Source organism: Capricornis sumatraensis, chromosome 5, assembly GCF_032405125.1.
Source record: "Capricornis sumatraensis isolate serow.1 chromosome 5, serow.2, whole genome shotgun sequence".
NCBI classification, from domain to species: domain Eukaryota; kingdom Metazoa; phylum Chordata; class Mammalia; order Artiodactyla; family Bovidae; genus Capricornis; species Capricornis sumatraensis.
Window position 1 is genome coordinate 68,317,114 of NC_091073.1, and position 23,032 is coordinate 68,340,145.

A 23,032-nucleotide genomic window follows, 5' to 3' on the forward strand; every position below is an offset into this window, starting at 1 on the left:
CAGAACATAAAATTTACCATCTTAAGTATTTTAAGTGTACAGTTCAGTAGTATTAAGTACATTCACATATGAAAAAACTGTGCTTATCAAATTATGATTACAATAATTAATATTTTAAATATCTTAAATGTTATTTAAGAATTTAAAGTCATATATAACAAATGTATATCATTTTCAATTTTTTATCCTCCTTCCAAATCTTTCAATACTCATCTATCATAGCTACATCTATTTGTAAGTTATTATATATTAATCTTCCCACGTGGCCCAGCAGTAAAAAAAAAAATCCACCTGCCAATACAAGAGACATAGGAGACGCAGATTCAATCCCTGGGTCAGGAAGAGCCCCTGGAGAAGGGAAATGGCAACCAAGTCCAGTATTCTTGCCTGGAGAATCTCATGGGCAGAGGAGCCTGGCAGGCTATATAGTCCATGGGGTCATAAGGAGTCAGACGCAATTGAGCATCAGCAGCATACACTAGTCTGCTTTTTTCAATTTTTAAAAATGTTTCACATTATTCCAGTTCTTAAAATAATGAGACAAAATAATGATAAGAAAAAGAAAGTGAAAGTGAAGTCGCTCAGTCATGTCCGACTCTTTGCGACCCCGTGGACGGTAGCCCACCAGGCTCCTCCATCCATGGGATTCTCCAGCCAAGAATACTGGAGTGGGTTGTCATTTCCTTCTCCAGGAGATCTTCCTGACCCAGGGACTGAACCCAGGTCTCCCACATTGCAGGCATATGCTTTAACCTCTGAGCCACCAGGGAAGCCCAAGACACATCAAATGAGAGTACTACAATTATCTGATCATTTTCCAACTACAGAAAGCTGATTAACCATTTCTTACAAAAATGATTAATACCATAAATGAGCAACTTGATGAATGTCTTTTTTCTTTGCAAACTACTTTCTTAAACATCCAAGGATAGAACTATGAGGTGAAGATATGCAAACTCCATCTTTTTACTAACATCTCATCCTTTTAATTTTTTTTCAAACTTAGCTCTCCCAATCATCCCAAATATATGGTTACATGTTTCTCTGCTCCCTTTATCATCTGTTTATTCTATCTCCTTGGGAAGAGAAAGAACTTCTTAGCTTCTAAATAGTTATAAGGAAAAAATGCAGCCACATCATCAAATCCCTGATACTTCCTTCTCAGTCTATCAGCATACTGTTTTTTACCTGCCAATGCAAAGAGGCAAATAGGCCTCTGAATGGTTTCATCACATATTCCTTTGTGTTACCAGCCAAAATCATGCTCATTTAAAATCACAGACCAAAGTGCTCTTAGATTTTTGCGTGACTTTAAATGATTTTTATATATCAATACCACACAAATAAACAGAATGGAAGGAAGTCTTAAGCACAGAAAAAGTAACAAATGCAAATTAGAAACCACAGGATCTCTGTTTAAAATTGTGCCTAATACAGCCTCAATTTTGCAGAACAGAAAAATCAGCCAAGTACCTTTCTAGAACATTAATGACTATCAGTCATTACATTACATGTATGTCATCTGACACAATTAAACTTTTAGTTTAGTAAACACTTTTCCTCTGTTACAACAGAGGGTTAGTGTTCAAGTGGAGGAAAAAAAAAATCTTAGTACAGATAAAAGCATTAAAACACAAGCTAAACTACAGGGTAAGTCTAAATTTCCCCTATTTCAATTCAACCATTCAGTCCTGCTTTGACAAACAAATACATGTGAAAATTTTACAACATCAAAGAGAACTTATTTTCCAAAGCTCTTCTGCCAAGTGCAATAAGTACTGGTATTTGATGGCCAAGAAACTGAACTTCAGCATTAGTTACATTAACAAACTCACCTCTTCCTCTATACACAAGTTTCAGATGTAATACACACTTTGGGGAGCTCTCCAGAAGATTTTGTGACTTTCTGATAGGTACATATAAAATGAATATTGAATGATCATGAATATATACATATACACACCATGAATATGTACAAATATGCACAAATTTGCACAAGTCTCCTTTTTCATCAGCCTGACTGCAGATTTGCTAAAGAAAAACTATGATGTCTATGTCTCACCTGGAAATAATAGAAGCATGGACTTTGGAATAGATGATTTAATATCTGTGTAACACTGAGCAAGTGATTTAACCCTGCTTTAAGTCTCAAGTTCTTCAACCATAAAATGGAAATAAGAATGCCACCCACATAAGATGATTATGTTACATGAAATAAATGAAATGTACCTCAGACTCAATAGATCCTCATTAAACACGAATTTCCCATCTTTCCCATACTTTCTTTCTTAGGTCTTCCAAAAATATATTCAGGTGATTGACAAAGCAGTATTATAATTATCCAAATGAGGAAATACAGGTTTCTGACTGCTGAAAAAAAGAAACTCTTGACATAGTTACTTTCTTTCAACATTATGTCTCTAAAGCTGAAAGTAAAGGTGAAAGTTCTTTGACAAAGTCAAGACTTTTCTTCCAGAATTCTAGAATAAGGTATAGAAATTGTGGTGAGCAACTGGAAAAGCCTCATTCATTGGAAACCAGATCCTTCCCATGTAAGAATCACAAGATGCTTTTCCAGAGTGAACACACTAGTCCTCTCTCCTTGCCTCAGCAGTAGGATGACCTCAGGAAAGAGGGGTTGGTAGATACCCCAGTGAAGTCTGATATGATGACAGGTAGATACTATACAGGAAAGGCATGCTACTAAAATTATAATGTGGTGATGTGGTTTGGGGGTTCTATTCAATCAAAGATACAAGATATAAGAAATAACCTGCAGTTAAAAATGGGATAAAAGTTGTTGGCTGAATTCTTTGTACATCAAAATTCATAACTATTCATGGTGCATCTTGAAGCCAATGGCCCACAGGCTGCCACCCTCAACATGCTTAGATACAACTAATTGCAAGATGATAACCTTAAATGCAACAACCCTTGTCACTTCATTGTCAGTTAACCAAGATGCCAGTCCCAGAAAAAACCTTTGAGCTATTCAGAGGAGCCCACTACATCCCTTCCTGTTCATCTTTAAGGAAACTTACAAGTGATTTTGGGGTAGTGGTAATAAAAACAGTAAGTCTTTGAATTATACTCTACATTTGAATTCCCAATTGTCTTGTTCTCATTAGAAATCCCAACAGGGCAACAACAACCTACATTATTTGCGGGACCCACAGCAAAATGAAAATATGGGGGCTCATGCTCAAAAAGTCTTAAGAATTTCAAGATGGCTACCACAGAGCATTCAAACCAAACACAGGGTTCTGTGACTGCATAGATAAAGCCCACCTTGGACAGGACTATGGCGGTGACTTACAGGAGACTAAATAACAGATTCCATCCCCAAAACAGCTGACTATAACTTAGCACATAGGCAAGTATTTGGGCACTAGCCTGAAAATAGCACAGATGTTCTGTTTTCTTAAATCTAACTAATTGCAGGAGAAATTATCTCTAGAATCCATAGACCACACTGATTATGAATTAACAAAATTTTAGTAACCAAAAAAATATAGGTTTCAAAGTAAAAAATATAGAAAAACCTAAGTTCAAAGGCTAGGAAAGTTGCAAAAATTAGCTTTTAAAACATTTTGCTAATTTGTGCTGTGCTTAGTCATTCAGTTATGTCCGACTCTTTGCAACACCATGGACTGCATCGGCTCCTCTGTCCATGCAGATTCTCTAGGCAAGAATACTGGAATGGGTTGCCATGCCCTCCGCCAGGGGGTCTTCCCAACCCAGGGACTGAATCCAGGTCTCCCACATTGCAAGCAGATTCTTCACCGTCTGAGCTACCATTACTATATGCTAATTTAGGGTAGATTGTGAAAATGCCCACAATCCTTTACTCCTTCAATAAAGAAGAAGAGTTTATTTTCCCAGCCCTTTGATCTGGGTTGGTCAAAACCAATGGGGAACCAGAGACATAGCCCAGGCAGAGACTTGAAGAGTATTTGTATATTGGGACCTGTAGCCACCACGTGAACAAGCACAGGCCAGCCTGCCACACAGGAGATACGTGTGGCACAATCACTCCATCTAACTGTGAGCCAAATGCCAAATAGGTAAGTACATCTAGTCTCCACCTGACCAACTAGCTAACCAGAGACACATGAGTGAATTCAAATAAGAACAGCTAACCATGACCAGGTCAGCAGAACTGCTCAGCTGATTTGAAGACTCATGAGCAATAATGAATTGTTGTTGTTTGAAACCACTAAGGTTTGGAGTAGTTCGCTATACAGTAAAATGGTTAAATGTTACAAATAGTATTTCAGCTCAGTAAGAAAAAGAAAAAGGATTATACAATAAGCAGGGGCCGAGACAACTAGTTCACCATTTTTGATGAGAAGATCAGATTCCCACTAAATTGCATAATACATTCCAGATGGATTAAAAAAGTATATATAAAGAATGATAGCATAAAAATGTTAAAATAAATTCTTAGTCAATACTTATGTACTCTTGGCATGGGAAGACTTTCCTAGACAGTGATGTCTGAAGGAAAAAGAGGAATAGATTTTACTATGCAAAGATTTTGTAAATTTTACTTGTCTAAAAAATAAAAGGCAAATGCCAAATTGGTAAAATTTTACATATGAAGAGAGATTACATTCCTTACATACACAAAGTATTTTTTATGCATGACAAAAGTATGCTAAAAGCTTGCTAGCTTAATATACACAAAATAACAAAAAGCTGCACGACTTGATAAACTATTGACCAAAAGCTTTTACACATGTAAATCACAAAAGAAGAAAGGTAAATGGCCAGTTAACATTTTTTAAATGTTCAGCCTCACTGGTAAGCAAAGAAAGATTAAAATAACAGTAAAATTATCTTACCAGGTTAAGAATTGTAACTATCAAAAACCATAATACCTAGAAAACAGACTATTTTATAAACTCCCAGCAGAATCATAATTTAGTACATTTTTGCTAAGTAATATGTATGTGCACGTGTGTGTGTGTGTGTGTGTATGATGTGTGTGTGTTTGTGAGTGAGAAATATTTTTTGACTAAGAAATCTTCCTTCTAAGAATACATCCAGATGAAACAAACTGGGATGCATAGAAGACAGTCACTTGAGCTCATGATCCTACATCCCAGGTCACTAGAAGACTAGAGACTGTCTTCAGTTCACTGGCTTCACTGTGTAAGCTAGTAGTACCAAGAGTTTCTTCCCAAGTGGCACTAATGGTAAAGAACCTGCCTGCCAATGCAGGAGACCTAAGAGACAGGGATTTGAATCCTGGGTCAGGAAGATCCCCTGGAGGAAGAAATGCAACCCACTTCAGTATTCTTGCCTGGAGAATCCCACAGACAGAGGAACCTGGTGGGCTACAGCCCATAGGGTTGCAAAGAGTCAGGCATGACTGAAGCAACTGAGCATGCACACACCCACGAGCTTCTGCTAAACACCAAGGGCACAGAAGTCATACTGCCTGCCCATCCTGGCCTTATCCACTCTATACCTGGCAAACTGACATTTGGTTCCTAAATAACAGTAGCTACCATTACTGAATGAAAAGATAGCAAGCCAAACTTTGACTTCAGAACCCATACAGCTATACCATCACTGACTCCATTACATTAATAAATATATTAATACCATATCAGTTATTTCACACTATAGCCAACTCAGCAACGTACAATCATTCATTATGAAGAGATTTGGGCTTCACCCTCAGTTTGTCTTAAAAACTTTATTGGAATTCACAGCAGCTCCTGGACATCTAGCACCCTTAAGACCTAAGCAGAAAAAAATAAACCCCAAAACTTAGAATGTAGAAAAGACAAAGAAAGTCTTGCTATATAGAAAATATGAAAAGCATTAAATGAAGCATCTTCATCAAACCCCTTTAAAGATCCCTCTGCCATTGCGTCCACAAAATGAAGCACCATTAAAGACAAGATTCTTCACCTCCGAGTGCAGATGTGGCAGGAAGCCTAAGAATGAGATAGATCATCAAAGATATATGAAGAAGGAGGAGGAGGGGAAAAAAAGAAAGAAAATGAAGAACATAAAAAAAAAAAAAAAAAGTATACCTAAGAGAGAAAAAAAAGTCTGGAACAGAAACAGCATTAGTGCTTACTGATCTGAGTCACATAATTGCTTCAGCACAGAAGAAATTTGCAATCTGTATTTGTAGAACAATATACCAAGCATTTCTACATCTACTATAGAATAGAATCTTTGTAATAAGACAGTGAGTATGTGCTCCATTTTATGGAAAGAAACTGAAGTTCTGGGAAGGTAAGGAAATTGCCAAAAGCCACACAGTAATAAGTGACAGAACAGGGGTCTTTGGTCTTGAAGCCCCATGTTCTTCCCCAAAATCTACTATTGCTGCGGACTATCCCTCTAATTGCTACTGATTTTCAAATAACCATGAAAATTTCAAGAAGCAAAGATATTATCAATACATTTAGTGATGTTCACATAATAAGCTATTTTTCTTCTTTTTGTTGTTGCCGTTGCTGTTGTTGTTTAGTCACTAAGTCATGTTTGACTTTGTGACCCTATGGACTATAGCCCACCAGGCTCCTCTGTCCAAGGGATTTCCCAGGCAAGAATACCAGAGCGGGATGCCATTTCCTTCTCCACGATTCTTCCCTTTAGAAAAGCTAACTATGAAAACAATATCTGATTCATTCTTCCAAAAACAGCAAAATGTGGTAGGGAAGCACAGTGTTGGGGAGGGGTTTTTGTCAGTGAAATGTAACATGAAGAAGTCTTGTGTGATGGAGCTGCTTGGTATCTTGAATACACAAGATGGTGGATACACAGACCTACATAAAACTGTATAGAACTTAATACACCCACATATAAGTACAGGTAAAATTGTGGAAATTTGAATAAAAATCTACAGATTTTATCAATGTCAATAATCTGGTTGTGATATTATACTATAGTTTTACAAAATGATACCACTGGAAGAAAGTGGGTAAATGATATGTGAAATTTAGCTGTATTTTTTTATAGTTTCTTTTTAAATTATTTATTTATTGACTGTGCTGGGTCTTCAGTGCTGCTTGGAGGTTATCTCTAATTGCCATCAGCAGGAGTTACTCTTTGTTGTGGTGCAGAGGCTTCTCATTGCAGTGGCTTCTCTTACTGTGGAGCATGGACTCTAGAGTGTGCAGGCTTCAGTAGTCGCAGCAATCAGGCTCAGTGGTTGTGGCTCATGGGCTTAGCTGCTCTGAGGCATGTGGGATCTTCCTGGACCAGGGATTGAACCTGTGTCCCCTGCACTGGCAGGTAGATTCTTATCCACTAGCAAAGTCCCTAGCTGTACTTTTTGTTATAACTGCATGGGAATATACAACTATCTCAACAAAAAATTCAATCAAAAAAATCAACAGAGTATTCATATCATCAACACTGATTTTGAAACGGATCATTGATATTGTATAGATATGTAAGAAGACATAATGTAGTTAATCAAAGCTGACTTCTTTATAGTAGAACTGGAAAAGGCCTTATCCATGAAATTTCAATGTTAAAAATTATAATTTCAAGTCTGAGATAATTTTGAATAGTTTTTAAAGATGTAATACCTTAAGAGTAAGACTCAGATAACCCTAGTTATGCAAATAATAAAACATTGGTAGAAGAAAGACTCAAAGAGGAAGAAAAAAGTCTTTTTGAGCTAGAACAAAGGGCTACTTAAGAATTCCATCTCATGGCCAACTGGCACATGAAGATGCTCAACATTGCTAATTAATAAAGAAATGCAAATCAAAACTACAATAAGGCACCACCTCACACCATCAGAATGGCCATACTAAAGAAGTCTACAAATGACAAATGCTATAGAGGGTGTAAAGAAAAAGGAACCCTCCTACACAGTTGGTGGTAATGTAAGTTGGTGCAGCCACCATGAAAAACAGTATGGAGGTTTCTCAAAAACAAAAAATAGAGTTCCCATGTGATCCAGCAATCCTATTCCTAGGCATATATCCAGACAAAACTATAATTCAAAAAGATACACATACCCCTATGTTCACAGCACGATTCACAATAGCCAAGACATGAAACAATCTAAATGGTCAACAACAGATGAATAAAGATATGGTACACATATACAATGGAATACTACTCAGCCATAAAAAAGAATAAAATAATGTTATACAGCAACATGGATAGACCAGAGATGATCATACTAAGTAAGACAAAAGAGAAAGATAAATATCATGTGATATCACTTATATGTGGAATCTAAAATATGACACAAGGGAATTTATCTACAAAATAGACTCACAGACATAAAGATCGGACTTGTGATTGACAAGGGGGAGGATAACTGGGGAAGGAAGGGATTGGGAGTTTGAGATTAGCAGACACGAACTATTGCATATAGAACGGATAAACAACAAGGTCCTACAGCACAGGGAAGTACCCTGTGACAAACCATAATGGAGAACAATATGAAAAAGAATGTGCGTGTGTGGGGCTGTGTGTATCTGAATCACTTTATTGTACAGCATGAACTAGCACAACATTGTAAATCAACTATACATCAATGAATTTTAAAAACAAAATTCTATCTTTAAAACATCAGCTGACAAAACTCTGAAAGTATGATCCAATTGCTCTGTAAGACAATTTGAGAATTATGATAATTATGGAATGTACCAAGAATTGTCCAATAAACACACTAACCATAACAGCTACTATTTATCAAGCATATACTATATGCCTGGCATTATGCTGGCTGCTTCAAAGAAATGATGGAAAATCCTCACAAAAACTCTGGAAAGTAAAATATGGATGGATCTATTCTAATTTACTCAAAGTCACATAATTAGACAATGACAGAGCTTGACTAAATTCTGAGTCTTAAGCTTGTATGCTGTTCACTGTTTCATAATACACAGGAAAGAAACACCTAACCTTGTTAGTCTGGTACGTGACTCTAGGAGTAGAAAACTATCACTGATATTATACTTACCTGCTTGTAAGTTCCATCTAGCAAGGTGTCCAGGTGTTGGAGGGGCGCAGGTGTTTTATCTTTGAACCTTGTTAACAGCCGACGTTGAATGGCCCGAAATTGTACAGCTCTTTCAGACAACAGTTCTTCTAATTTTTCACCATTTATCCGCAACTACAATGAAGAATTTCTTTAATTCAGGCTAAATGTGCACAACAAAAATGTGTCTAAAGTAGGGATACTGGCGATGCCAATAAAAATTTGAAAAGAGTAAAGAGGAAATTTAAGGTATTACAGAGTTTAGAGAATTAAAACAGTATGATATTTGATTCATGAATACATAAATGATACAGTGAAATAGGCTGGATAGAAATTTAGTAAAAATGGCCCACTTACCAAGGAATAAAGACAGATTATTTAATAAACATTTTGTGATAACTGATTAAATATACAATGGAAAAAAAGAATAATATTCTATAATCTCTCCCCTAGCCTTTGCAGCAAAATCAACTGCAGAGGAATCAAAAGTTTAAATAAAACAAAAGTACTAGAAAATTGTATTTTAAAAATAATTTTAGCATGAGACAGATCTTTATAAGTGAAAAGCCAAAAGTCACACATATACAAACACACACACACACCCCTGATAAATTACTAACTTAAAAAAAAAACAGTTCTATGTGATTGCCATAATATCCAGAAAGCACCTACAAACTGATTTAAAAAAAAAGTGACCACAACCCAAACATACAAGTAAGAAAAAGAGCACCAATCCAATAGAAAAGTAGGCAAGATTCACAGAGAAGTTAATACAAATTGTTCTCAAAAGTAACAGCCTTTGACCTAGCAATCGCACTTCCAGGAATTTTTCCAAGAGGTGTGCTTGCAAAAAGTAATGTACAAGCAAAGATATTCATTACAAAATTTGCTCTGTTCCTATTACAGTAAGATAATGTTAATAATCAAACTGCTATCAATAGAGGAACAAGAGGACCACTAGGTACAGATAAGCAATGCTAGCCAAAGATGCATTCAAAGAAGCAAAGTAAAAAAATACAGAATATCATGCATGTATTTTTTCTAAAAAATTGTACATTAACATAGTTGTGACTACATAGAACAATTCTAGAAAGATCACAAGAAACTGGACACCAAAAGTTGCATCCAAAGAGACTGAATAATGGGAGGATGAGAATCAGAAATGACTCTTTTCCATATAACTCTTTTCATAATTTTTGAATTTAATATTATTAAAATAAAGAAACTGATCAATGTCCTAGGGAACACTCCATGAAACCAGATCATGTGAACTGGTACTTTACAGAACAGTCATAATACTTCTGAAGTACAATATTTAGTATGTTTGGAAATCAAACATAGTTTCATTTCTGATATCAAACCAAACTCCCCTCTTTTTCAGTGCATTTGAGGAGAAAAGACACATGATTGGGGAAAAAACTTGGAATTTTTAAAAATTTATTTATTTTAATTGGAGGCTAATTACTTTACAATACTGTATTGATTTCTGCCATACCTTGATATGAATCAGGCATGGGTGTACATGTGTTCCCGATCCTGAACCTCCCTCCCACCTCCCTCCTCATCTCATCCCTCTGGGTCATCCCAGTGCACTAGCCCTGAGCACCCTGTCTCACGCATCGAACCTTGACAGGCGATCTGTTTCACACATGATAATATACATGTCTCAAATCATCCCACCCTCACCCTTTCCCACAGAGACCAGAAGACTGTTGTATATATCTGTGTCTCTTTTGCTGCCTCTCATATAAGGTCATCGTTGACATCTTTCTAAATCCCATATATATGCATTCAGTTCAGTTCAGTTCAGTCACTCAGTCATGTCCAACTCTGCAACCCCATGAAGTGCAGCATGCCAGGCCTGCCTGTCCATCACCAGCTCCCGGAGTTCACTCAGACTTGCATCCATCAAGTCAGTGATGCCATCCAGCCATCTCATCCTCAGTTGTCCTCTTCTCCTCCTGCCCCCAATCCCTCCCAGCATCAGTCTTTTCCAATGAGTCAACTCTTCACATGAGGTGGCCAAAGTACTGGAGCTTCAGCTTTAGCATCATTCCTTCCAAAGAAATCCTTCAGAATGGACTGGTTGGATTTCCTTGCAGTCCAAGGGACTCTCAAGAGTCCTCTCCAACACCACAGTTCAAAAGCATCAATTCTTCGGCACTCAGCCTTCTTCACAGTACAACTCTCACATCCATACATGACCACTGGAAAAACCATAGTCTTGACTAGACGGACCTTAGTTGGCAAAGTAATGGCTCTGCTTTTGAATATACTATCTAGGTTGGTCAAAACTTTTCTTCCAAGGAGTAAGCGTCTTTTAATTTCATAGCTGTAATCACCATCTGCAGTGATTTTGGAGCCAAAAAAAAATAAAGCCTGACACTGTTTCTACTGTTTCCCCATTTATTTCCCATGAAGTGATGGGACCGGATCCATGATCTTTGTTTTCTGAATGTTGAGCTTTAAGCCAACTTTTTCGCTCTCCTCTTTCACTTTCACCAAGAGGCTTTTTAGTTCCTCTTTACTTTCTGCCATAAGGGTGGTGTCATCTGCATATCTGAGGTTATTGATATTTCTCCCAGCAATCTTGATTCCAGCTTGTGTTTCTTCCAGTCCAGCGTTTCTCATGATATACTCTGCATAGAAGTTAAATAAGCAGGGTGACAATATACAGCCTTGACGTACTCCTTTTCCTATTCGGAACCAGTCTGTTGTTCCATGTCCAGTTCTAACTGTTGCTTCCTGACCTGCATACAGATTTCTCAAGAGGCAGGTAAGGTGGTCTGGTATTCCCATCTCTTCCAGAATTTTCCACAGTTTATTGTGATCCACACAGTCAAAGGCTTTGGCATAGACAATAAAGCAGAAATAGACGTTTTTCTGGAACTCTCTTGCTTTTTCAATGATCCAATGCATGTTGGCAATTTGATCTCTGGTTCCTCTGCCTTTTCTAAAACCAGCTTGCACATCAGGGAGTTCATGGTTCACATATTGCTGAAGCCTGGCTTGGAGAATTTTGAGCATTACTTTACTACTGTGTGAGATGAGTGCAATTGTGTGGTAGTTTGAGCATTCTTTGGCATTGCCTTTCTTTGGGATTGGAATGAAAACTGACCTTTTCCAGTCCTGTGGCCACTGCTGAGTTTTCCAAATTTGCTGGCATATTGAGTGCAGCACTTTCACAGCATCATCTTTCAGGATTTGAAACAGCTTAACTGGAATTCCATCACCTCCACTAGCTTTGTTCGTAGTGATGCTTTCTAAGGCCCACTTGACTTCACATTTCAAGATGTCTGGCTCTAGATTAGTGATCACATCATCATGATTATCTGGGTCGTGATGATCTTTTTTGTACAGTTCCTCTGTGTATTCTTGCCACCTCTTCTTAATATCTTCTGCTTCTGTTAGGTCCATACCATTTCTGTCCTTTATCGAGCCCATCTTTGCATGAAATGTTCCCTTGGTATCTCTAATTTTCTTGAAGAGATCTCTAGTCTTTCCCATTCTGTTCTTTTCCTCTATTTCTTTGCATTGATCGCTGAAGAAGGCTTTCTTATCTCTTCTTGCTATTCTTTGGAACTTTGCATTCAGATGCTTATATCTTTCCTTTTCTCTTTTGCTTTTCACTTCTCTTCTTTTCACAGCTATTCGTAAGGCCTCCCCAGACAGCCATTTTGCTTTTTTGCATTTCTTTTCCATGGGGATGGTCTTGATCCCTGTTCTCCTGTACAATGTCACGAACCTCTGTCCATAGTTCATCAGGCACTCTATCTATCAGATCTAGGCCCTTAAATCTATTTCTCACTTCCACTGCATAATCATAAGGGATTTGATTTAGGTCATACCTGAATGGTCTAGTAGTTTTCCCTATTTTCTTCAATTTGAGTTTGAATTTGGTAATAAGGAGTTCATGATCTGAGCATTAGTATACTGTATTGGTGTTTTTCTTTCTGGCTTACTTCACTCAGTATAATAGACTCCAGTTTCATCCACCTCATTAGAACTGATTCAAATGTATTCTTTTTAATGGCTGAGTAATACTCCATTTTGTATATGTACCACAGCTTTCTTATCCATTCATCTGCTGATGGACATCTAGGTTGCTTCCATGCCCTGGCTATTATAAACAGTGCTGCGATGAACATTGGGGTACACATGTCTCTTTCATTTCTGGTTTCCTCAGTGTCTATGCCCAGCAGTGGAAATGCTGGGTCATATGGCAGTTCTATTTCCAGTTTTTTAAGGAATTTCCATACTGTTCTCCATAGTGGTTGTACTAGTTTGCATTTCCACCAACAATGTAAGAGGAGTCTCTTTTTCTCCACACCCTCTCCAGTATTTATTATTTGTAGACTTTTTGATAGTAGCCATTCTGATCAGCATGAGATTGTACCTCATTGTGGTTTTGATTTGCATTTCTCTGTTAATGAGTGATGTTGAGCATCTTTTCACATGTTTGTTATTCATCTGTATGTCTTCTTTGGAGAAATGTCTGTTTAGTTCTTTTGCTCATTCTTTGATTGGGTCATTTATTTTTCTGGAATTCAGCTTCAGGAGCTGTTTGTATATTTTTGAGATTAGTTGTTTGTCAGTTGCTTCATTTGCTATTATTTTCTCCCATTCTGAAGGCTGCCTTTTCACCTTGCTTATAGTTTCCTTCATTGTGCAAAAGCTTTTAATTTTAATTGGGTCCCATTTCTTTATTTTTGCTTGTATTTCCAAGCAAAAGGTGGGAGGTGGGTCATAGAGGATCCTACTGTGATTTATGGCAGAGTGTTTTGCCTATGTTTTCCTCTAGGAGTTTTATAGTTTCTGGTCTTACGTTTAGATCTTTAATCCATTTTGAGTTTATTTTTGTGTATGGTGTTAGAAAGTGTTCTAGTTTCTTACAAGTGGTTGACCAGTATTCCCAGCACCACTTGTTAAAGAGACTGTCTTTAATCTATTGTATATTCTTGCCTCCTTTGTCAAACATAAGGTGTCCATAGGTGCATGGATTTATCTCTGGGCTTTGTATTTTGTTCCATTGATTTATATTTCTGTCATTGTGCCAGTACCATACTGTCTTGATGACAGTAGCTTTGTAGTATAGTCTGCAGTCAGGCAGATTGATTCCTCCAGTTCCATTCTTCTTTCTCAAGATTGCTTTGGCTATTCGAGGTTTTTTGTATTTCCATACAAATTGTGAAATTATTTGTTCTAGTTCTGTGAAAAATACCTTTGGTAGCTTGATAGGGATTGCATTGAATCTTGCTTTGGGTAGTATACTCATTTTTACTATATTGATTCTTCCGATCCATGACCATGGTATATTTCTCCATCTATTTTGTCATCTTTGATTTCTTTCATCAGTGTTTTATAGTTTTATATATATAGGTCTTTTGTGTCTTTAGGTAGATTTATTCTTAAGTATTTTATTATTTTTGTTGTAATGGTGAATGGAATTGTTTCCTTAAATTCTGTTTCTGTTTTCTCATTGTTACTGTATATGAATGCAAGGGATTTCTGTGTGTTAATTTTATACCTTGCAACATTACTATATTCATTGGTTAGCTCTATTAATTTTCTGGTGGAGCCTTTACGGTTTTCTATGCAGACGATCATGTCATCTGCAAACAGTGAGAGAAAGACTTGGAATTTTATTACCCTCCTTTAACCCCAGTTTCAGCACTTAAGAAGCACTTAAGTAGCTATATCAAAGAATATTCTCCTGAAGGGAAAAAAAAATTCATTATCAAAATTTAAAGTGATGTAACAACTAATTTTTTAAGAAGAATATTGCAAAAGTTATCAACAGTTCAGCTCAGTTCAGTTCAGTTGCTCAGTTGTGTCCGACTCTTTGTGACCCCATGAATTGCAGCATGCCAGGCCTCCCTGTCCATCACCAACTCCCGGAGTTTACCCAAACTCATGTCCATCAAGTCGGTGATGCCATCCAGCCATCTCATCCTCTGTCGTCCCCTTCTCCTCCTGCCCCCAATCCCTCCCAGCATCAAAGTCTTTTCCAATGAGTCAATCTTCACATGAGGAGGCCAAAGTATTGGAGTTTCAGCTTCAGCATCAGTCCTTCCAATGAACACCCAGGACTGATCTCCTTTAGAATGGACTGGCTGTTCTTCTTGCAGTCCAAGGGACTCTCAAGAGTCTTCTCCAACACCACAGTTCAAAAGCATCAGTTCTTCGGCACTCAACTTTCTTCCCAGTCCAACTCTCACATCCATACATGACCACTGGAAAAACCATAGCCTTGACTAGATGGATCTTATTGGCAAAGTAATGTCTCTGTTTTTCAATATGCTATCTAGGTTGGTCATAACTTTCATTCCAAGTAGTAAGCATCTTTTAATTTCATGGCTGCAATCACCATCTGCAGTGATTTTGTAGCCCAAAAAATAAAGCCTGACACTGTTTCCCCATCTATTTCCCATGAAGTGATGGGACCGGATGCCATGATCTTCATTTTCTGAAGGTTGAGCTTTAAGCCAACTTCTTGACTGTCCTCTTTCACTTTCATCAAGAGGCTTTTTAGTTCCTCTTCACTTTCTGCCATAAGGGTGGTGTCATCTGCATATCTGAGGTTATTGATATTTCTCCCAGCAATCTTGATTCCAGCTTGTGTTTATTCCAGTCAAGCGTTTCTCATGATGTACTCTGCATATAAGTTAAATAAGCAGGGTGACAATATACAGCCTTGACGTACTCCTTTTCCTATTCGGAATCAGTCTGTTGTTCCATGTCCAGTTCTAACTGTTGCTTCCGGACCTGCATACAGGGTTCTCAAGAATCAGGTTAGGTGGTCTGGTATTCCCATCTCTTTCAGAATTTTCCACAGTTTCTTGTGATCCACAGTCAAAGGCTTTGGCATAGTCAATAAAGCAGAAAAAGATGTCTTCCTGTAACTCTCTTGTTTTTTCAAAGATCCAGCAGAAAGAAAGACAATACCAAAGATTGCTCAAACTACCACACAACTGCACTCATCTCACAGGCTAGTAAATTAATGCTCAAAATTCTCCAAGGCAGGTTTCAGCAAAACGTGAACCGTGAACTTCAAGATTTTCAAGCTAGCTTTAGAAAAGGCAGAGGAATTAGAGACCAAAGTTATCAACAATTTACTTTTAATTGTATGACATCCTGCTGTAATATTTTATTTCCTCAATTCATGAAATAAAAAATAAAAATATATCTTCAATATTGAGACATCAGCCAGGTGTCTGTATATGTAACAAAACAGCAGTGATTGAAATGTTTTCACATATTAGAATTTTAACACGTAACAATTATGTATGGATCTTAGTGCCAAGCAATGTTCTAGGCACTAGGAATTTCAATAATGAATAAAACAGACAAAAGTTCCTGTTTTCATGGAGCTTATGCTAAAGGACACTTGGAGTCCAAAAGCCACCTTTATTTAAAGTTGAAAGTTGTATTTAAAAAGGTAGAGAGTGGGGCCAGAGAGTAAAGGAAGTATAAGCATGCCCTGTTTAACTTGTTTGACAAGTAAAAGTGTATATAGTTGACCATATTCCCTAAGTCCCACCCCAGAAAAGAAATGTCCCTGATGTAGAAACTGCAAGGATTAACTAGCCAACCAAATATAGGACAGGAGGGACATGGACTATATGTCAAATACAGTCAATTAGAAACTAATGTTTTCAATTTTAAATGTTACAAATATTAAATTAGTATAGTCTTTCTATGGACTCTCTTCTGTAAGTCATTGGACCTCAGTTTCACATAGTTAGGCAGGAATTTCTTCAGATATATCCTAGAGAATTGCAAAGGTTCTCAGTACTCAGAGTACCTAAATGTTATTTCCCAAACTATTGACTTTTGGTACCACAATTTGGTCAAAGTATATTATCCTATACAATATTATCAGCATAGATGAGAGAAAACCCAAATTAATTTATTTGATAATGTGGTTACTCACTGAAAATTTCCCTTTATGTTGACATTGTATTCAAAGAAGTCTTTATTTATAGGTTAAATGCTCTTAGAACGTTCAATGCTCTTAGAATGTTCAGGGAACTGAACATTAAGTAGAATGTTCATGTGACTGACAATTTACATAACATATTCTCTCCCTTCCTCTCTCTCTACAATACACACATACATGCTTGCACACACACACCAGTTTACAGAGATGCAAAAACCTATAGATTCCTTAAAAAGTAGCCACTCTAGGGAACCAATGCTTCCTTAAATAATTTTCAAAGTCTTTTTGAAATTCCTCTTTGTAATTCCCTATAGGATCCACTTACAGGCAAATAAGTAAGTAAAACTTGGTGAATTCTTTTTTTAAACACATGGGACTTAAAACAATGACTGTCATTGTATAACTGTTTTCAGAAAAACATTAATCTTGACTATTTTCAAATATCAAATCAATTTTCAAAGGATGAAGATTTGACACTCTGAAGATACTCAAGAAAATGTAACACAGGCTCTGAAGATAATTCCAAAGAAGTGCAAACATATCCAGGCAACAAAGTTAGTAGCATATCTCACTGATTTAGACATTTAATCCTTCAGCATTTACCAAGCACCTACTGTGCCAGATACTCGAGAATATTTTACGTGATTAACCCTCATTCAGATGCAGAAGTTCTGGTGTGCTTGTTAAAAATGAAAAAGAAAAATCACTTTACTTTATAATCACACCTCATTTATGGCCTGCTAGAATTAGTTAGCCAAATGGCTGCCGATAAGCTCAAATAGTTTTAGCACTGGGTTATTGGGGTCAAAGGTTAAATCCCCATGTGGGAGAATTAAACCAGCTCTGTTCTGAGGCCAGACCACATGCTTAGCTCCAGGCAGCCTCTCTGTAAAAGTCTGCAATTGATCACAAATTGGGCAAGAGGGCAGGAAAAGATTCACAACCCCACCACCCACATAAGAATAACAACTTAGTGTACTGCCTAATGGCATGTATACTAGAATTCTTACCTCTACAGAATCCCCTTCTCTTTCATATACTGAAAAACTACAGATGATATGGGTTATGATTATACACACCTCAAAATGATGATCAATCAACTCAAAATATTCTTCAAGGGGCACAGATCCAGAAAAAGAACATGTGAAATCTTTGATTCCCTGTTTTTCAAAATATTCTTGAAGGCGGATGATAAGCTCATTTGTTATAAGCCAAAGATCCTCAAATTGTTCACTCTGAATGCGGTATCGTTCTAAAGAGAAAAACAATTAAGCAAAAGGCTTATTAACACAATTACTAGCTGAAATAACATATTGCTGTTGTTCAGTCGCTGAGTCGTGTCTGACTCTTTGTGATCCCATGGACTGCAGCATGCCAAACTCCCCCGTCTTCTCTATTTCCCAAAGTTTGCGTAAACTCATGTCCATTGAGTCGGTGATGCCATGAATTATCACTAACTCTGACATGAACACCAAAATGAAAGGACAAAGATTTCATTTAATTTTTGGCTTAATAAAAATAATTTTATGACCTTATTGTGACTTTCTGCATCAATAACTTAACATTTTCAAATTTCACTCCAAAAGTATGTGATCACAGTGCCAAGCTGCAGAGTATGGTCCCTTTAACTATGTATCTTACGATAGGTTTCAGTAGAGTAAAAACAAAAAAAAATCGATCCTTCCAAAAAAAGCTTTACTCAAAAAGTAAGAAAACAAAGAAACAAAACAAAAAAGGTAAGAAAACAGCCATTGCAAAAGTATACCTGGTATCATTATCTGTTTCAGAAAATTGATACGAAATAAAATTTATTCTACAGAAAGCCCCACATCCTGGCCACAGCAGCCAGTTTAAACCCCTGTTATCATAATCAAAGCTTTCTATCTTTCTAGTAGTTCTTTCATTTGAAGAGAGATTTTGCAATAAGACCCTTCCCCAAATATAAATCTTGGTTCCCTCCATTCCCTGAAACCTCAGCTCAGAGAGCCAAATTCTTGCCTCCTACCCTGATGATGCTGATGATGACAGCAGTGACAATAACTACACCTATGATAAGAGCAACTATTATATGTTGAGCACCAACTACGCATTGAGCACCGAAATTGTAACAACTCTTTCTCCTACAAAAAAGAAAACCAGGCACAGAGAATCTCAGAGACTTGCCAAAGGTCACAAAGTAAATTAAATGTCAGAGCTAGAATTTATGATAAATATCCTTCTTTCCAATTGTCTAAACTCAACCGATTCTTTAGGATTTGGCTTCAATCTCAACTACCCCAAGAAAACTTTATTTCTCTACCATCGATAGCAGCATTGGGCTTCCCCGGTGACTCAGATGGTAAAGAATCTGCCTGCAATGCAGGAGACCAGGGTTCAACCTTTGAGACAAAAGATTGCCTGGAGAAAGGAATGGCTACCCATTCTAGTATTCTTACCTAGAGAATTCCATGGACAGAGGAGCCTGGTGGGCTACAGTTCATGGAGTTGCAATGAGTTAGACACGACTGACTGACTAACATGTAGCAGCCTTATATGTACCAGGCACTATCTAAAGCACTTCACATTCACTCTCTTGCTTAAATCTCAATCACCCAATAGGGGAAATACTGTTATCCCCATTTTACAGAAGAATAAATCTAGCTACAGAAGAGTTTAAATAATCTGCAAGGTCATCTAGCCAGTTAGTAACAGAGCAGGGATTGGAACTCCAGCTATTAATCCAAAGATTATCTATCAGTCTTAACCACTTCACAACATTGCATGTCTCTGAATTTATACAGAGAATATCTACAGTTTACTGTTTACTTAACTGCATATAACCACATATTCTTATTTAACTTTCCATATAATCATATTTGGTCTCTTCAAAGAGACCATATACTTCTTGAGATCGAAGTCACCTATCCTATTGAACATCTATTATGTTTCATAGAGAAATAAATCTTGGGAGTATAAAAATTAACTCAGTCTTTTTGCTTAAAGAACCTAAGGTACTATGATACATGCATGTAAAATAGTTATTTACACTCCCATGGTACTATAAATATATTACAACTTTAAATTGGTTTTTAACTTGTCATCCTCAACCAGAATCCAAGAATATATCTGCTCTCATTCCCCCAGTCGTACTCTTTTTAGTTACATAAGGAATAAAATAAACTGAGTATTCCTGCCATGGAACATGCCAACACTCTGGTCTTCTCTGCTGTCATATCATTCCCCTTGAACCTTCCCCACGCTCCTTTCACTCTAGTCTTATTCTGGATGTTGGCTTCTGCCCATGGTGCTGATCAGATGTCTTTTCATTTTCCCCCATCAAAGACAGTAGGGCCAAGGTCAGAAATGACGAATTTTACCTTTCTTGGTAATTGTTGCTGAAGGTTTAATGCTTTAGAAGAAAACCAGAGTACAATTATGGAGGGGGGTGAGTAGACAGGTAGAAGGGAGAATGCTAATGACAAAGTATGCTAGCATTAGAATCCTCTAAATCTGGGGTCTTACCTAAGTCAAGCTTGGGGTCCAACACAGAAAACCCAGACTGATATTTATTCTCTCTTCTATTCATTTGTATAAGTCAGTTCAAGATGCTGGAGATTAAATTGTGAATAAAGCAAGAGCCTCTCCCTTCAGGAAGTTCACTGTAGATCTTGAAAGATGGAGCGATGGCGGAAGAATGAACAAGGTTTCCACCATCACTGACTCAGGAGACTCAGGGATACCCCATTAAGGTTGATTTTGCCACAGAAATATCAGAGCTTTCCCCAAGGGATATACAACTATTTTCAAGTATATGAAGGCCTATTACGTAGCAGAAGAATTAGGCAATAACAAGGGAGCAGCAAAGGGAAGAAGGCACAGTAAGAACTGTTTAATAATTATAGATATTAACAGAGTTGGCTGCCCTGGGAAGTGTTTAAGGCTCTGAGCTCCTTGGTGATTGGTACTTTCTTAAAAGTCTCCTTGGGAGTTGTAGAACTCAGTGAGGAAGAAGATAGGCTATCTCTGGAGTTACAGACCAATCTGTCCCTCTATGCATCCTAAGACACATATTGGGCAGCTCAGTGCTGCCTCCAGGTCTCAGACATTTGTCCTTCTTAGGTAGAAAGGTAGCTTCTGGCTCAGGGCTGGCTCAGGACCTTGTCTTTCTCTGTGTCTGCCCATCTTGGGGCAGGTATCTGCTCCAGCCCAGAGCCCCCATCCAGGCGCAGGGAATGCCCTTGGCCTTCTAGAAGACAACACTGAGCTGAGCCAGTTACATCTCCTTTTACAGCTTTGTGATCTCCCCAAACACAAACTTTACATTCTGCTGCCCAGTCTTTGCTGGACGTAGCAGATGTAGGTGATGCAGTTCCATGCTGCAGAGATGCAGGCCCAAGAGAACAGATGGTGAGATGCAGTCATGACTACTGGAGCAACAGACATGAATATAATAGCAGGAATGGGCACATATGCTGGCACTGCCATACTTGACTGTGGCTACCCTCCCAGATGCAGAGCAGCATCTGCAAAGCCACAGACTGGATGGTAAGGTAAGCAAGTTGTCCTCCAGAGTGGCCTGTGCCAACACCAGGAGAGATGTGTCCATTCAACTGTAATTTTTTGATACAAATGTGTCACAACTTAAAAATCTTAAAAGAAATGCACTAAACATCTCTATCAAAGGTTAGTTTTATTGGTTAAATTTTATTTAAAAGTAAAACATTTTATTAGCATTTACAACTGGAGGAAATGTGGAGAGGATTCTCAGCCAAATGCCAACAAGTACCTCCAAATTCAGCTGTCCTGGGGCTGAGCTGATGATGGGGAAAGACAGATCCAATTGACACCTATCCTGACGCCTCCTAGGAACTGTGGGATTTGGTTCCCATTCACAGCTTACAGTGGGCATGGGTGTTTCATTAAGGAGAGCAGGGGATGTTGTGAGCAAGCCAAGAAAGGCAGTGGACCCAAAAGCTTCCCCAGGAGAGACAAAGTATCTTATTTCTGCTGCCCACAGCTGCAGCTCCTTCCTCACTCCTGGAAGACAACAAACCCCCTAATCTGACAAAATGAAAAAAAAAAAAAATGCAGGCAAATCTAAATATTTCCCTTTATCTTTCATCAAGATTTGAATTATCTGAACAGAGGCTGATGAACTCTCTAGGAGACCCATCTCAATCCCCCATACTGGGCAAAGACTTCCACTTTCTAAAGTAACAGAGCGAAGTCTTGGACAATAGATTCAAAAGGCAAGGGACAAATGAAAGAAATGAAACACAATTCCCTTTACAAAGTAGCTGTAAAGGAAGACAATCTTTATTTGATAGTCTTAAAAAGATTCTAAGTATTATTCATTATATATTGACTCTTTTTTATTTCTTCTAAGTCCTTGTTAAACCTTTCTTGCATCTCCTCAATCCTTTTCTCCAAGCTATTTATCTGTGATTCCATTTTGATTTCAAGATTTTAGATCATTTTCACTATCGACCCAGAGGGATGGTACGGGGAGGGAGGAGGGAGGGGGGTTCAGGATGGGGAACATGTGTATACCTGTGGTGGATTCATGCTGATGTATGGCAAAACCAATATAATATTGTAAAGTAATTAACCTCCAATTAAAATAAATAAATTTACATTAAAAAGTAACCCCCCCAAAAAAATGAAAAAAAATAAAAGCCATTAAAAAAAGAAGATTCTAAGTAACTCTGCACCTACTCATTCAATTCAGAAGGTATTAAGCAGTGAGTGCTGGGGAAACAATGGGGAAGAACACATACTGGTCCTGGCCCTCATCCTAGTGAGAAGGGTAGAAAATAAGCAAATATATAACAAATAATTACAAGTTATGAAAGGACTCTGATGCAGATAAAAAGGGTGCTATGATAAAGACTAATGGGAAAACAGGCTTTTTATTATTTCATAAAACACAGCAGCTAAATAATACTAGCTGCTAAAATTTACCTAGCACTTACAGTGTACCAGGAAATTGCTTCATGCTTTTTAGGAATTATCTCATTTGATTCTTATATAGTATAATTGCACTATTTTATTTCCATTTCTGTAGATGGAAAAAACAGGCACTGTAATTTTTTCAAAGTCATTCAAATGAAATCTAAACCAGAGCAGGGACTTAAATTATTAAT

General features: G+C 37.6%; 1 protein-coding gene across 6 annotated transcripts in view; it reads right to left on the minus strand.

Annotated features, from left to right (window-relative positions):
• Window positions 1-23,032, minus strand: part of BBS9 (Bardet-Biedl syndrome 9) — a 461,875-nt gene that overhangs the window by 215,403 nt on the left and 223,440 nt on the right. For all 6 annotated transcript variants that reach the window (XM_068972538.1, XM_068972537.1, XM_068972536.1 and 3 more), the window contains 2 exons: window positions 17,990-18,162; window positions 8,954-9,106 (listed from right to left, as the gene is read on the minus strand). In XM_068972538.1, the coding sequence (XP_068828639.1) occupies window positions 8,954-9,106; window positions 17,990-18,162 (326 nt within the window). The remainder of the gene's footprint in view (window positions 1-8,953; window positions 9,107-17,989; window positions 18,163-23,032) is intronic.